The sequence below is a fragment of the Hemibagrus wyckioides genome, linkage group LG06 (genome assembly GCF_019097595.1).
Source record: "Hemibagrus wyckioides isolate EC202008001 linkage group LG06, SWU_Hwy_1.0, whole genome shotgun sequence".
Classification (NCBI taxonomy): domain Eukaryota; kingdom Metazoa; phylum Chordata; class Actinopteri; order Siluriformes; family Bagridae; genus Hemibagrus; species Hemibagrus wyckioides.
This window is the reverse complement of record NC_080715.1, coordinates 24,587,787-24,605,447: the sequence shown is the minus strand read 5'-3', so window position 1 is coordinate 24,605,447 and position 17,661 is coordinate 24,587,787. Positions and strand designations below refer to the sequence as shown.

The 17,661-nt window shown below is 40.8% G+C and overlaps 1 protein-coding gene across 1 annotated transcript; it reads left to right on the top strand.

The window, feature by feature from the left end:
- The first annotated feature begins 2,092 nt into the window (after positions 1-2,092).
- Positions 2,093-17,604, top strand: rftn2 (raftlin family member 2). Its single transcript, XM_058391585.1, has 9 exons — positions 2,093-2,621; positions 9,245-9,425; positions 11,479-11,587; positions 11,757-11,922; positions 12,719-12,937; positions 13,755-13,861; positions 14,559-14,662; positions 14,740-14,818; positions 15,908-17,604. Exons 1-9 carry the CDS (start codon positions 2,483-2,485, stop codon positions 16,106-16,108), a joined length of 1,305 nt encoding a protein of 434 aa, XP_058247568.1. The 5' UTR covers positions 2,093-2,482; the 3' UTR covers positions 16,109-17,604.
- Positions 17,605-17,661: the final 57 nt, after the last annotated feature.

Genomic DNA, 17,661 nt, shown 5'->3' with positions numbered 1-17,661 from the left:
TTACACTGCCTGAAAAATAAAAGCAAAATTTAATGAGCAAATGGCTGATATCCACAAAAGTAAAAACAACAGGAAATTTGACACAAAGATGTTTTGGAAGGATGAATTTGGAAACAAAGTAGAGGTGGAAACAACACTCTTATCAGTTCTCTTCAATCTAACGTGTGTGCAGCAGGTCCTTTACACTGATTCATAAAATGAGCCATAAACCCTGTTTACATGGAATGTGTCCATGTGGCAGATTATTGTGATTTTTCTTTGTTCTGTGCCATGTAGAAGCCAGCAGGTGGGCATTGTTTGAGACTGTCTGGTTGACAGGTAGAACAGAAACAAGCTTTTCCATCAGCTGTGTTTTTCCTCCTTTTCTTTCCACACTGGTCTGCTCTGGGCCTGACTCACTCATGAGAATGTATTAATAGATTCATGCCCTCTTGTTAGGAGGTGGGTTGAGGGTAAACTATGTCTTTTTACACATATTCCCTCTTTCCCTCTATACTGAGGCCTCTTTCCTTCCTTTTCTTCTGTTTGGTTTGCTTTTGTTAAAGCCTCAATAGGCAGGAATACAATTGGCAGCCCCCTTTTTTGGTATTGCAACAACATAACCTTCGATAAAGAAAGGCTACAAGGTCATGATTATAAAGAGCTGTGTTTAGTACACTTTCTGTTTGCTCATGCCAATTTAATACCACAATTCCTGGTTAAGCTATTAACAAAGTTGTATCGTTCATACCTAAACAAACCTGTTAGCTGTATGTGTGTGTTCATTCTTGTCCTTTACCTATTGCCATTAAGATTTGTAGTGCATTTAGCAGTAATCCCAAGTCCAGAAATGATGGGGGTTGGTTAGAATGGTAGAGTCATTCTTGGTGACCCATATGTTGTTTTAAGTGTCAGCCCGGAAATGGCCTCACAGCCTCACGCTGAACTTTTACAAGCAGAAGAATTCCAGCTACTCAACTCTGAGACTTACTAAATGCCGGCTACTTTTTTTGTATTGTCCAGACATTATGTAACTTATATCACAAAACACATAAAAGACAGGCAGTTTTAACATTCCCTAAAAAACAAACAAACAAACAAAAAAATTTAATTTCCCTGAAGCTGCTGGGTATGTGTGTGTGTGTGTGTGTGTGTGTGCGCGTGCGTGTGTGTGTGTGGGAGAGAGAGAGAGAGAGAGAGAGAGAGAGAATTCAGAATTCAGAAAACTTTGTGTGGGCTAAAAGTATGTTACCTGACCATCACACCCCTAGTATTTCTGCAGTGATATCAGATTTCTTATCTTAGCAATATTTCTGAGATGAAAGAAGGATACCCTAGTGATATTATCTACAAGAGCCTCAAATGAGAGACCAGAGTCATTAATCACACCAAGGGCTTTTACTGCAGCCCATGATGAAAAAGAAAGGCCATTCACTCTGTAATCAGAAAGCTTACTTCTGGCTGCATGTGGTCCTGGTACGAGGAGGAAGTTAGTAGGCATCCAATGTCTAATGCTAAGTCAATAATATACTCAGAAGGTACGCTGACCTATTTGTTCCTCAGGAGCTCTTGGTTGCACAATTGCATGTGACTGTAAATCGTTGAAGAAAGAACATTTACATTTACATTATTTACTGTACAGTGTCACTCAAATGATGATGATGGGTTCCCTTCAGAGACTGGTTCATCTCAAGGTTTCTTCCTTATATCATCTCAGGGAATTTTTCCTTGCCACCGTCACATCAGACTCGCTCACTAGGGATAAATGTTAGGGATAAATTGAAAACTTTATTCCATGTTTCTATACGTCTGCATTGAGACAATGTCCATTGTTTATACAAATAAAACTAATTGAATTCTTCTCATGCAAGTACAGGTTTGTGTATAAAGGTCTATTAAATCTTGCCTGTGAACTGTGGAGCATATACATACTGTATGAAATAGTAATATTAATATTAAAGCACGTCTTTGGGCTTTTTTATTTTTTTTATTTTTTATTTTTTGTTGATAGTATGTCGGTTGGATCATCATTACGCATGCGCACTCATCGGACCCTCATCAGCTCGCCTCTCCTCCATTTCCCCCGCCCCTCATTCAGTTCTATCTCCACCTCTTCAATCCAGCCACGAGTTTGGGTTTTTGTTTTAACTCTGCCAGAGCTTTTTCGGTACGGAAGCCATTCCTTCACCTTTGCTGTATAGTTTGGGGTTAAAAAGAATTATTAAGCATAGAAAAACAGAAGCGCAGCTGGATATAACTTCTTTACACAACTTTTGATTGTTTTACCATTTTGTTGAGGGAGATTTTCCGGTCTGTATTTTTTTTTTTTTTTTAATCTAAACACTTTCCGTTGTGTTATTTGCGTGGTCCGGTGTTTACAGAGCCGATAATGGACAATTAGGCTCGTGCCCGAAAGCGCGCTCCTCTGCGCGTACTCGGGAGTTGGTTCGGTGTCCCAGGTTCGGGTTCTAGAGTGCGCGCTCACGCCGGAGATTCCGCCACGATGGGATGTGGACTGCGGAAACTAGAGGAGCCTGAGGACAGCAGTCCGGGCAAAATTTACTCCACCCTGAGGAGACCGCAAGTGGAGACCAAAACCGACACCGTGTACGAGTACGTGCTGCTGGACTTCAGCTTAGAAGGTACATGTGGGTTTTCTGCTCATCATGATTCTTGGTTATATGACATAAATCTGTTTTCTGATTTCTGAAGCCATCTGTTTCAGATATGGAAGTCTACTAACCTGAAACGCCCACTGAAATTCCTTAAGGCTGGTACTACAGTGTAGAAATGTGGCAGTCTGGCACAGCTCAGTTGAGATTGATAAATCTTGCCATTATTTTTCATAGCAACTACAGGGTCAAATCTAGAAATAGGTCAGGGATTTATTCTAGTTGTATTAATGCAAAAAAAGTGGTGCTTTTCATAAGAAATCTTTACACACAACATTCCTCTGCACATTCCTGTAGTGTAGACAATGTACACACTTCCTAGGCTTGTTTTTACTGTTGTTGTTGTTGTTCTAGTGAACCCATACGGAATAGATGTATCATGTAAAAAATTCTGAGAAGTATATCTATTTGAAATGTTTATATCAAACACTGCACATGACTGTTTATGTATGTATTAATATCAACCTATACTCATTGCCCACTTTAATAAGAACACCCTCTCATTCTTGTGGCAGCAGCACTATGCATAAAATTAGGTCAAGTACTTCAGTTCATGTTCACATCAAACATCAGAACAGGGTAAATTTGATCTCTGTTTTAACTGTGGTATGGTTGTTGGTGCCCCATGCACTGACTTGGGTATTTAACAGACTGATGATTTTCTGGGATTTTAGCACAGAGTAGTGTCTAGAGTTTACACGGATTGATGCAAAAAAAAAAAACATCCTGTGAGCAGAGAGTCTGCAGACTGAATCACCTTGTTGATAACAGAGATCAGAGAAGAACGACCAGACTGGTCTGAGCTGACAGGAAGTTTGTAGTAACTTTTTCTGTAGCATTCTATACCACTGTGGTGAGCAGAAAAGATTTCTTCATTCTTTAACTCTGTCTGCATGATATTATTCTGCTTATTGTGTTGCTGAAATACGATTGGCTGATTGAAGATATGCTTAAATGAGCAGGTGTGAAGCTGTTCCTGTTAATGTTGACAGTGAGGGAACTTTCAGCCATCACATCACCACTGTAACCAGATGTTCAATTTTCCATTAAAGCTGCTGTAAGCGGTGTTGGCAGCTATACTCCTTTACACCAAAGACATGCAAATAGACAGTGCAATGGTAAGGAGAGATAATAGAGGACATCAGCAGGGCAGTTGTCCAAGCTGTTGCATGCCAGATTTCAGATTCAGATTTCAGATATTTCTGTACATATTGCAATTGTATTTGTGGAATCATATAGGAGTGCAATGCTTCACTGTTGTAGCTTAGTGGTGAAGGTGCTAGAAGGTTGTGAGTTCGAATCCAATGTCCACCAAGCTTGAACAAGGCCCTTAATCCTCAATTGCTCAGTTGTATAAAAATGAAGTTGCTGTGGATAATGGCATCTGCCAAATGCCAGAAATGTAAATGGACATAGCTACTCAATTAATTAAGATAAATATGGCTAAGTAATAGTGTTGCTAGGTAACATTCAATAGTTATGAAAACCTGTGAAGCTAAAGTTTTGACACCCTTTGAAGGTAGTCATTTATAATCTTCTACTACATCAATTTAGCAGTGTGCTTCTTCTCTATTTATAGTCTGTATTTGTCTGGGGTGTCTGTACAGTTTCCTGATTGGTTACTACATCTGGACTGTGATTAGTTGCTATTATAGAGCCAAGGACTGTCACTGTCACACATTTTGTGGCTCATAACCCAGTTTTCCCATTTTCCGATTTTACTAGAATGATCTACTTGATCTACTAGAATGCTATCAAGAATGAGTCATGTGGAAAGGATCACATATATATTTCAGCAAGTTCTCAAAGGTATGTACAATAATAGAATATCGGAGAGATTCAGAGTATCATAGTGTCTTGATGCATTGATTCAGGCACCACTCCATTCCAGAGCTACAGCTGGACAGCACTTTATGTCTCGCGTAATTTGTAAAGGCTGTCTCTTCTGTAAACCAGCCTCAGAGTGAGAATAAACAAAAGTGACTACAAGAAAGAACTGGCATCCTGCTATTACAACCTTGGGATCTGCGGTTGCATTTACTAGCGAGGATATAAGTGGTCAGGAATGGTTAAGGAGGACGTTAATTGATGATTTGATGCACATTTGTCCTCATCTGTCTTCCAAATGTAAATGAGAAGAAGTGGAATTCGGGAGGATTTCTCCGTTTTGCTTAACAAGTAACGCTGTGAAATCAAGCTGTTCTGTGAATGATTTATTTCGGATAAACAACAGCAGGAGCTCTCACTGGCATCAAGCTTGGGTTCTGTGTGTTCTTAAATGCCTCTGATGTCTGACAATCACAAAGCCATTACCCACAACGGCAAGAATCTTCATCTTTTGGCTCACCTTCGTTTGATACTTTGATATTCAGATTCATCTGTTTAGAAGCACAGCGAGTCTCAAAGTGAGTGCGGGGATTAGCACTTATTGAGAATGTTTACAGCATGGTCTAAGCTATCAGCCTGTCTCCTGACTCGAGACACGTTTCATTTCCAAGTTGAGTCGTTCATACACAAGTATCTAGTGATGTTTAGACTTCACGAACTTTATGATACAGTGCCAGAGTTAAAATTGCTCCCTGCTTGAAGAGCTCTGTAGATTATACACTGTATGTGGTATTTTTAGCCCACGGCGGTTGAGCGTATGGTGCTGAACCAACACAAGCCTAAACAAGTCTTCAAATGTTTTCTTTTTTCCTCAGTGCTCAGTAGAGTGTGCATCAGTTTATCAGCATTCTCATAAACACTGTTCACATTTACATTTATTCCTTCAAGCTCACAACTTTCTGATCAGTAGCCTTGTGCCGTAAAAGTCTGAACCACCAGTGTTCCCTAATCAGTTAGCTAGCATGGAACAAATTGAGAGAAATTATGATAAATATTACTTTAAAAATCCAATTGATTTCAGTGTTAAATCACTGCATCTGCTCAGTTCACTCATCAGCAGAGGTCTACAGAAGCCCTTGCTTGTGGAAAGCCAGATGTTGTGCTGTAATGGAGCTAACAGACAGATTAAAACTGACTGGCCTTAATCGCCTGCTCAGATTCGCTGAACAGCTGCAGCAACAGGGACTCAGTTAACTCGATAGGGATCAGAAATCCGAAGGCATGTTTGGTGCCTAATTTGATGTGGTGTAATGGCTTCTGCATTCACAAGTAACTCGTTCAGAATGTTATTTTAACCCTTGTTTTTCATTCAAATTTTGGTCATTTGCAAATTCATACCCACTAGTAAATATCAAATATCACACAAGTAAATACAAAATATCACACAATGGGCCCGGCCTTCCTTCATATGTGAAACTAGCCATCATGTTGTTTTAAATCTGCTGATAATGCACAGGGAACTGAATACACTCAGGTGCTTACATTCTTCATATAGGAGCTCACAGATGCCAGTGATTTGGCCAGAGATCAACAGGAGAGATATAAGATATAAGTCAGATAAGAAGATAAGAGATATGTCATCCATCTTTTAATGTACTCCAGGATCAAATGATAGGCTGATTGCTTTTCTTGGGCATTGAGGAGCCCAAAATGGTGCCTTTTTTGGTAGTCAAGAGGCTTACAGCTAATGATTAGCGTTCAGTCATTATTATATAATGAATGCTAATGGTTAAGAATGGACTTTAGTTTAGCTAGTAATTGTGAAAGAGAAAGAACAAATCCATGTACAAACATTACTCAAGTCAAAGACTCCAAAATAAACTGGCATTCAGAATTGGATCATCAATGTACATGTTGGAACGCTATAAAATGTCAGGAGAGGTTGATTACTGAAACACAGAGGTCAAACTAATCACACCAAGCGCTGGCTGCCTGGGCTGCTAGTTCTCAATCTCCCTGTAATCTTTCTTTTTTAGTAAATTGTTCTCTGGATTGTATTGCATGCATTTTTCTTATACTATTTTGTGGCAAGGATCTGGACATGTTATGGCTAGTGGTGGGTTGTTCCTCATGAAGTATCTCAAAAGTGGAAATGTTAGTCTGGAGTATTTGTGACTATTTGTATGGGTGGTGGTAGCTCTGGGTTGTTGATTGGAAGATCAGGGTTCAAGCCCCAGCACTGCCAAGCACCCATCACTGGGCCTCTGAGCAACCCCTCTGCTCCAGGGGCACTGCATCATAGCTGACCCTGTGCTCTGACCCCAACCCTTCAAGGATGGGATATGCAAAGAAAGAATTTCACTGTGCAGCAATGTATATGTGACAAATAAACTTTAAGAGAAACTTGTGTCCCTTAACAAATCCAGAATCAAATTATATTTGACAGGTTATCTAAGTGTAATAATTGTACATTAAAATAGTTTGTTCTTTGAATACACACGAGTACTTGAGTTTAGTATAGCTAAAGTATAATGAGTACTAGATGAGTCCATGCTACTATTTTGCCTGTAAAGAGCAGATATCGATGGGTGACAAATTAAAGGAAGAAATAAGGTGTTTCCTGAAAGAAGTTTCAAATTGGATTCAAACACTGCCAGCATAATGCCCACACAGCATAACAAAGCTATTTGTTCTGTAATTTGTCACCTTGAGTCTCAAAACTCTGATCAGTGATCACTTTTTGCTCTGGATGAATTTGTCCTGCTTTGTTTAAATTTACATTATCAGCTCACTTTAATAGGATAACATGTACCCCTATTCATTTATACAGTTATCCAGGTGGCAGCGGCACAATGAATCATGCAGATGCTGGTCAAGAAATTCAGTTAATCTTCACATCAAACATCAGAATGTTAAAAATGTATGATTTCTGTGACTTTAACCGTGGCATGCTTGCTGGTGCCGGATGGGCTGGTTTGAGTATTTCAGAAACTGCTGATCTCCTGGGAATTTCACACACAACAGTCTCCAGAGTTTACACAGAGTAGTGCAAAAACACAATGTGTGCAGAAGGTCTTCAGGCTGAAACCTTCTTGTGGAAAATGATCAGAGTTGGTTAAGCTGACAGGAAATCTATAGTCACTCAAATAATCACTCTTTACAACTGTGCTGAGCAGAAAAGCATCCCAGAACATGCATCAAACCCTGTACAGGTGAGCATGTGTTCCTATTAAAGTGGACAGTGATTGTACATATCCGTAATCGTTAAAGTAAGCTGCATTTGACGTAGTTTTCATCCTTTATTTTTCAACTTTTCTGAAGTATTAGACCTCGGTTCATTATTACAGCATGTCTGTCACCCTCCCAAATGCTTCTTTAATACACACTAAGTCTTTTCCCTCAAACTCTTTCTGTACCATAAAAACCTCCCATAAATTCTTCCTCTTCTCTCTACCCCCTCCCTGCTTTTCTCCTCTCCCCACAAACTGCCACCCTGCAGCCCCACAGTCTCGCTACTTCATCTGATGTCGTCACTCGCTCTTTCTTCATGCTTCTTTCTTTCCCTTCAGCCTTTTTACTTCATTTTCTTTCATTCGTTTTACTTGTATTTACTTTCTTTGGAGTTCTCCCTTTTTTTTTTTGCCGCATCTCACCCTCACTGCCTCCTCCTTCTCTCTCTCTCTCTCTCTCTCTCTCTCTCTCTCTCTCTGTTGCTTGATGAGCAGAGAACAGAAGGCTCAGTGTGTGAGTTTAAATGGAGGTAGGGCGGGAGCATGAGGGGGAAGTCCCCCTGGGGAATAAAAGCACAGCCCTCTCTGAGGTCGGTGTTGTTCTTGTTGCCCAGCGAATACAAACACACTCACTCCTTCCCTTATGGGCTATCAGCTCCATGTCTCTGCTGGCTCAGGTATGATCTTCAGCACATGGCATGCAGTGACAGAGACACATTTCTGGCCTGCATAACCCCCCCTGCTTGCCTAAGTAAAGTCTGGGTTTGAATCAGAGTTTCACAGGAGTCTGTTTATCCTTTTATGAGTGAAAGCATTAGGGCACAGAAGTGTGTTTTAGGAGTGGGATTGAAATCTGAATAGGAGATTTAGTTTAAATTTAGTTTCATGCCCATGCCTGTCTGTTTTTAAATATCTAAAAAGAAACTGAACGACAAAACGCTTTATTGTGTGTGTGTTTGCGTGTTGTGTGTATGTTGGAATGTCATGGGAATGTGGACGTATGTGCATGCTGTGAACAGCAGCTCTTTTGTAGACACAGGAAGTGCATTTGGGGTCAGTGTAGCAAGAAGGGCTGCTCTGGAGTAGGCTTGAGAAAGATTTAGAACGATCCCCATGTTCGTTTCATTACAACTCCAAAACAAAAAAAAAACAACATACTGAAAATGGCTTGTGTTTGTTTGTTTCCCTCATGCTTGTCCTGATAATCGCTCACTACTGTCTCTCTGCAGAGCGATTGTGGCTAGTTTAAACCACATCTAGGTGTGTGTGTGTGTGTGATGCTCTTCAATGGTCTAGCTTCCCATCCAGGATGTGTTCTCACTATAGCCTCCAGATCCACCTCATCCCTTATAAGAATAATCAGTTTACTAAATGAATGAATGAGTACTCTTCCATCAGTGCATCATTTATGCTGAGAAGGATCCATGTGATCCTGCTTTCAAATTAGCAAACATAATGAGGAACCCCAGCATCAAAAATCCCGCAAGATTGGATTTTTCATATTTAATTCATGCTGCATTGTTTGCCGTTTCTCAGGCAGTCGCCCCACCGTGCAGTACCTGTCCTCTCTGTGTGAGCTGCCTCAGGCACTGCAGCCCTACTACACTCAGGGCTACGTGCTGGTCGCCTTGCATCCCATCATCCTCTCTGTTGGCCGGACACGATCCCTGCCCTGCAGCCTGCTCTACCGGGCCATCCTGACCAGACAACGACCAAGGTAATTTGATTTTATTTTGTTTAGATCTTTTAACAATTGACAACGGCTTTACAGAATTCCAGATGCGCCAGAGGCAACAGTGCTGAAGAAAAAGTGCTTGAGAGGAACCATACGCCTCCTAATAAACCATTACTGAATACATGCTATAGAAGAGTAAAAGCAAACAGCACTAAATGTATTGAAGGGATGTTCAGGGTTAGTAGAAGACGTTTTCTACAATTACATCAGCTGTTCTCAGGTTCAAACCTACAGGATCCTGGTGCGATTATCCACTGAAACATGTGTGAGCCTTGAAACTTTGAGGAAGCACAGATCTTTTGGTTGTCCATGTGGCAACATCTACAGCAGCTGAAAGTCATTTTATTTCTATAGCACTTTTAACAATGGGCATTGTCACAAAGCAGCTTTACAGAAATATATAAATTCAATATAGAATTTTAAATGCATAAATGGATCCCTAATAAGCAAGCCAGAGGTGATGATATAAGAAAGAATCCAGGCTTAAAAGGGAAGCCATCTTCATCTGGGTGACACTCACTAGTGTGATTATAAATCATTTCTCTTCTATAAATGTGTACTGTTTGTTGAAGTGATCAGCTGTTCACTGATGGAGACTTGATTGTAAAACTGTTGTGGTCATTTGAATCCTAAAGAGTGTGACAGAGAAAAGGGAGAGAGGGAGACAACAGGACAGAATGAGAGGGAGAGAGAAAAAAGGGGACAGAAAGAGAGTAGAAGAGGTGGGGAGGCAGAGAGACATAGATTGTGGGGCATAGATTGGCAGATAGAGGGACAGAGAGAGACATAAAAAGTGGCATAGACAGGGAGAGGGACAGAGAGAGATAAAGGGGGACTGACAAAGAGAGAGAGGGACAGAGAAAGATTTAAAAGGGGGCAGAGATGGAGAGGGGCCGTGAAAAGGGGAGAGGGACAGAGAGAGAGGAAAAGGGACAGAGAGATTGGAAAAGGGACAGGGAGAGAGGGAGAGGGACATAGAGAGCGGAAAAGGGAGAGAGGAAGAGAGAGAGCGGAAAAGGGAGAGAGACAGAGAGATTGGAAAAGGGACAGGGAGAGAGGAAAATGGAGAGAGGGAGAGGGACAGAGAGAGAGAGAGAGGAAAAGGGAGTGGGAGAGAGGAAGAGGGCCATAGAGAGTGGAAAAGGGAGAGAGGAAGAGAGAGAGCGGAAAAGGGAGAGAGGAAGAGAGAGAGCGGAAAAGGGAGAGAGGAAGAGAGAGAGCGGAAAAAGGAGAGGGACAGAGAGAGAGGAAAAGGGAGAGGGACAGAGAGAGAGTGGGAGGGACAGTGATTGTGGGAGAGGGACAGAGAGAGAGGAAAAGGAAGAGGGACCGAGAGAGATGGGAAGGGACAATGATTGTGGGAGAGGGACAGAGAGAGAGGAAAGAGGAGAGGAACAGGGAGAGGGACAGAGAGAGGAAATGGAAGAGGGACAGATTATTAGATATGCATATTGCCACGTAAAGTAAACAGATCATTAGGTAATCACTTTAATCACGTCCTTGTATCTTTGTCACTGCTGTTGCTCATATTTGACTTCTGTATCTGAGGCAGAATAGGAATGCTGATCTCAGCCCGCCGTACCAAGGGCATTTAAGGAGGCTGTAAGACCAGTGTAAACATGGTATACAAAGGATTCAACAAGAGAAAGAGAAGCCTCCAGGTCAACATACCTACCGAGGCTTGACGTGGTTAGTATTGTAGTAGAGAAAAACATTAGAAGCAGCAGCTTGTGCCTAGACAATTGCTTGGATGTGTGTAAAACACTTACGCTTGTCATGCATACCCATTGAGCCATTTATGAGCCCCGTGTGCTGACACGCCGACCACGACAAATCAAGCATGACCTTCAGCAAGGTTCATCACAGTAGAGGTCATGCATTTCACAGGCTCTGCAACAGGACGCTACCCTCTGTGAGAAACCTGCATACAATCACCAACATTTTTTTTTTCCTTTTTTATTAGACCCAGTACAAAGTGGAATTTTCCTAAACACTGAAGTGGAAATCTTTGTGTGTGGGCTTGTGTTTGTTGCAGTAAGCATGCCGTGGCCATGGTTCACAGTGTGCCAGTGCTGAGGGTTGAGGAGTGGCCACTGCCTGGAGATTCCCTGACCAGCAACACTGTGAGAGCGCTTATAGACCGGGTCAGTCACTCAGATATAATCGGTTGACATTTATATGCAGCAATCAAAATGTCTTTCAGATTTTTTTCCTCATTCTAAGTAGGAAATCTTCTTGTTTTTACTGAAACACAACTCTTTACATATGTCACATACAGACACTGATGAAGCTGTGCATTTGTGGATTTTTCAGGTTAACTGTAATGCTCGGGGAGGCGTGCGCTTTGTGGGATCTGTGCTCCAGCAGGCAGGAGCAGGGCGGTGTAACGGCCGAGTGGCGAGTCCCAGGCGGAGCTGTCGCTCTCCACCACACACTCCACCAGGAGACAGAGACATGGAAGATGGTGGATATAGTCCAGGTTACACATCTCAAACTCAATCAGTATAAACAAATGAATTATTTTAAGTCTGATAGAAAATGAGTCAGGACGTTGTAGGCTTTCTGTGTGAGATGTTTTTATCTCTTTTGGTTAACCTTACACAAAAGTTAAGTGTTTTGAAGATAACGCCTTTAGATTTTAGCTGCTTATGAACAAGCACTTGGGGGCGTCTCAGAGAACAGAATTTGTGTGATGGATTTTTTGGGGTTTTTTTTTTTTTAGCTTTTCTATAAAACTATTGCCCTAGTAGGCTAGGAAAAAACAGAAATCCTTATGAAAAATTACAAATTCAAATTCTCAAAGTACTAAGTATCTACTTTGTTTGAGACATTAACCATCACTGTGGAGTGTGACATGACAAAAACATTTAATACTGAACATGAACAGAAAACAGGAGCAAATTAAATTCAAATAAAGTTAAATCAAGTAGGCAAATATGTGCTTAGATGTGCCTACTAGCACACAGCTTATCCAGCTGTAATGTGTAATGTTTAGCTTAAACTGGACGCTCCAGTGACATGTCACACCAGCTTAGTGATAGAGGTCCGTGTCAGTTTCAACATGGTGCATGTGGCAGGATGCTGTGTTCAAATATAGCTGCTCTAAAAATGAAGAGGTTCCTGATATACTTGCAGTTTCTGGACTCAATAAAGAGCTTGTTATGAAGGTTAAGGGACAGCATCACTTTCTCCATTGGCAGAACAATCTACTGCTGAACCTTCAGTCATTCCGATGTGTCTCATCTTCCACTGTCTTGTTGGTGTTCAATCTGCAGATCTGAGATTGCTGGTGCTGTTTCACTCCTGGGCTCCGGGCTGTGCTCCGCTGGACCCGCTAGCCTGCAGCTACCACCAAGGAGCACTCTCCATGCGCGTGTCCAGGAAGGGCCAAGTCGTCAGCAGTCTGGAGGCTGATTGGCTCGAGCTGACCGCAGCTTACTACCGCAAAGGCTGGTCATTAGTGGACTCTTTCGTGTACTGGGATACACCTAAAGGTAACTTCTTCTGTGGTCTGTTTCAGCCCAAAATTTTATCTATCAATAAAACTAGAACAAATGAAGGAAATGTGCTAAACTGTAGGACTGTGAAAGAAAGAAATTGTCAAACTCTTTCCAGCTCTGTTCCTAAAACATTATAGCAACTAAATAAAACACTTTATATCTTACTGATCCAAATCTTTTTTTTCTCCTTCCTTTTTTTTTCCTCCTAAATTTGTCTTCATCCTCTCAGTGTCTGTTTTTGTTTTGTTTCCTTTCCTCATCTTGTCTATCTTCTCCCACAGTGACTATATTTAGTGCTCACATCTCAACCTCATGACCTCACTTCCTCTTTTGCACCAGACTAATAACAGCTAAATCAGATGTGTGTGTGTGTGGACATCTGGGGTCTGAGAATGTAGAACATGAAGGGCACACACACATAACTGCGCTCTCTCTCTCTCTCTCTCTCTCTCTCTCTCTCTCTGCTAATATGACAGCAGGGCTGTATTCCCTCATTTGTCTTCTAAGTAGTTCAGTGTTATCTTAGTAGGTCAGTGACACATTTTCAGCGCTGACATAATGAGACCAGTTTAATGTTGAACCATTTCATGGTACATAACCACAACTAATAAAACTCATACAATTCATTCAGCCTAAAAAATAAATTATTAAGGCTGTGTCTCTGCCCTAGGATATACATGTACACTGGTACACATAGTCATGTGGGAAATGTACATTCATGAATTTTCCAATCATGGCTGAAAATAATACAGTTGGAAAAAATATCAGCTGAGGTAAATGATGAGGGAATTTCTTCTTCTTCTTTTTATAGGTGATCCTGTGCCCAGATCTTTAGAGGGGCTGTTTGTGTATGAGGAGAGAAGCCCTGCATCTCCTGCCAATGACACCATCGTTGTTGAGCAGTGGACTGTTATTGAGGTCAGCACAAGCACTGCATTAAGGTTATACTTGTTTAGTGTACAAAAAGTGAGTCACTGTAAACCGAATCCTGGATTATCTTGTTTCACGTTTCACACTGCTCATACTTTACCCGGGGTTAACATTTATTCCTGGGGATTCATAATCTGATGTTTCCCACTCTACATTCCTAAACCCAGGGTTCGTGTTCTTCTCACGCTGTCAGATCAGTGAGGAAACACGTTGCCACATAAATAAATAAATCAATAATAAATCCTCCTTGTATGTTTTAAGCCTAAACTTTATAATTGTTTACACAACATGTGGGGTTTCTTTGACTGGACTAAGCATGTGATATGAGGTCTGTGCATGGTTCAGTTTCTGATTGGGTGTCTGAAGCATCAAGCTGTAACATTCAAACATTATATCCTTTCACACTGTACATGTTTGACACCGTATTAAGTGTTAATACAGCTAACCCTGCTTCAGAACAGGGTTTCAGAACGCTAGTAAAAATTGGAATAAACCCTGCAGCTATATTTTGTGAAAGGTTTCTCTATAACCGCAGTTATTAAGTACAGTGTGAAAAGCCCTACTGTGTAGTATTTCAGTATCAATAAAAGTAGACCCTATCAAGAAATCTTGACCTGCTACACTCATGTCTGTGCCAATATTTTTTTTTCCATATTTTCTAAAGATCTCTCTGTGCCTGTTACAGGGCTCTAATGTGAAGACTGATTACGGGCCACTCCTTCACACTCTGGCTGAGTTTGGCTGGTTACTGACGTGCGTGTTGCCCACGCCTATCATTCGCCACGACAGGTAAAACACATTCATGCTGCTCAGACTCATCTCTCTACTCCTTTTTTTTGTTTGTTTATGAATTTTTTTCATTGCAGTGAGGGAAATCTTGCCACCAAACAAGTGGTGTTCCTGCAGAGGCCTGTTAAAACCTCCTCAATCCGACAGAACAGCCAGGTACACCAGAAACCTTCTGCTTACATGGACCTGTTTATAAACTGACACCAAACTCATATCATTAGTTTTGGCAAGCCATGGACAGAAACTAATCAGCAATGAGGTGATGTGTATGATGTTATAACAGCTTTAAAGAGTTCTCGGTTTTCCCCACCAGCTTCTCTTTTAAAGTTAATAAGATTCTTAAAAAAATAAATAAATACACTCTGTTATGTTAAGATATTTTCCAGTCCTGAAGGCATTCCCATGATGAATTATTTAGAATGTGTTACAAAGCACAGACACCTGAGACTCGAGTTTGAAGTCCAACAAAGCAAAATTGTTTGTGCTTTCAGGATGTGAAAGTATATATGGAAGTGATAGTGGTAACTCAGTGGTTAAGGTGGTGGACTACTGGTCAGAACACAGAGCTGCAACTGCTCAGTCCTTGAGCAAGGCCCTTAACCCTCAACTGTCCAGTTGCATAAATGAGATAAATGTAAGTAGCTCTGTATAAGGGTGTCTGCCAAATGCTATGAAATGTACATAGAAGTGGGCAGAGTAACACGTTCCTTCAAGTGTAAAACATTGCAGTTTGTAAAGATTCATGTCTCAAAGGAAGCATGTGTTAGCATTTAGTCTCCATGGTTTACATTTCTGTCATTTAACAGAAGCCCTTATCCAGAGCGACTTACATTTTAATCTCATTTTATACAACTGAGCAATTGAATGTTAAGGGCCTTGCTCAGGGGCCCAGCAGGGGCAGCTTGGTAGACCTGGGATTCAAACTCACAACCTTCTGATCAGTAGGCCAACACCTTCACCACTAAGCTACCCACGGTTGGTACGTATGGTACCACAGGCAAGTATTGGCTGGTGGGTGCGAATTGGACAAGACCAAATTAGAGAGAAAGTAAAAGGCACAAAATGTAAAATGACAAACAATAATGCTTGGATTATAGATGGACCATCCATCATACAAGTCTCTGTGTTCTGAAACTCAATATTGTAGGACTGTTATTAAAACATTTAGGTCAGTTTATGAAGGCCTGCTTTCCACTTCATCACAGGTACTGTATTAATCTCCATCTCCCTCTTCATGTATCTCAGGGGAGCTGCACTCGAAGAGAGAAGGCCAGCCACTCGATGAATAGAGGGACGGGAACGGCTCACCCAGAAGAGCTTTCCCCTGGTTCAGGAGGTGTTGTGGGATTCCCTCTTTTTGGAGGAGGTTATCCTAGCGCTCTGTCACAGCTTGAGGATGGCGGCTTCGAGCAGGACGAAGGGGCAGCTGAGGTCACCTGTATGTGACCGTCCCACACAATGAACAGTCTCAACAGAGAACTGGATCCAAGATGCTCAGCTCTGTGCTATAAAACTTTTTTTTTTTTTTTTTAATCATTAACAATTTAGGTTAAGCTTCCTTATTCCTGTATGTTTTTATCTACATAAACATTTAGCACTTTTGATATTTTTTTTTGTAAAGACACAATTTCTTAATGAGGTGGATATCAGCTCATATTTTCTACTTTTTACAGCTACACTTTGACCAGCTGAATATAGCACACATCTATCCCACTATCATGTTATTCTCTTAAAGGCTTCCAACACACATCTGCACTGTTTGCACAGTTCTCACTTCCTTTTATTCGTTCCTGATCTTCACTAATTACACATCAGTCAGCATCTCTTCTCACTGAGGCTCATCTCGGGCTCCTCTTCGGCTTGCTCTAGGATGCAAACGATTATATTTGTTTCGGACTTGCTTTTTATGGTACTGAGGATGCCCAGACTTTGCAGTCAAAACAGTCAGGGAAAAAACCATCCTTTTTTGGATTTAAAAATTTTTTTTGTTGTTTTTTTTAGGCCAGACCATGAAAAAGTACATTTTTCATACACCGTGGCCCTAATTCATCCCATCTGGAAAAAAATAAAACCAACTGAAGGCTGCTTATCTCAGATTGCAATTTTGAGCTCGAGTGGTGCTATACAAGGGCTTTTATTATATATAGAATTATGATTTTGTTGTTGGCTCACAGTTCAAAAAGGTGACATTAAGCATGTTGTAGTTCTTACACAAGTTTAAGAAAGCAGTGTTAATGTAAACTGTTTTAGTCAAACAACAGTGTGAGAGCTAACTACACACTCGTTCACTTTAATATTATAGGTTTCAGGTGTTGTGTTGTTGGCTGAATCAAAGCGTGTGTGTGCCAGAGTACTGACTATGTACAGCAGCATGATGGCATGGATTCTGAAGGCTTTTAACATTCTACGTCTTATACTTTTATTTGAATCTCATGGTGACCGTCACGATCTTGCTTTAAATTACTCTATAGAGGAAAAACATGTTGTAGAATATTATAATGCTGTATATAGGATTAATAAGCCATGAAATGCTGCAGTCTTTGTTTTTTTCTGTAATAAGATTTTTGATCAGTATAATCTACCATTGACAGTATTTTATGTTTTAAATAATGTAACTCAACAACTTGTTGGAGTGAATATTTTATTAAAACAGTTATTCCCTCATTTCACTTCTCATTTTATTCACATTTGTTCTGCATATCTATTCACAAACATGAAAAGCTACTGAATCTATCTGCTAGTACACTGAACGGTTCAGCTCAGAGCCAGCTCTGGGTATGAGGTGTGTTTTCTTACTATCATAATGAAAATATCTAACTTTAGTTCATTAAAAAAAATTGATTAGATAAAACACCTCCACCCACAAAATAACTTAAGAAGTAAAGAAAGGGTGAATATCACCACACTTGTTCATAGAGTGATGGGGGAAAAAAAAAAGCAAAGGAGAGACTATTGCAGTTTGTCAGATTCGTCTGCAAGAGTAAGACATATATACAAGG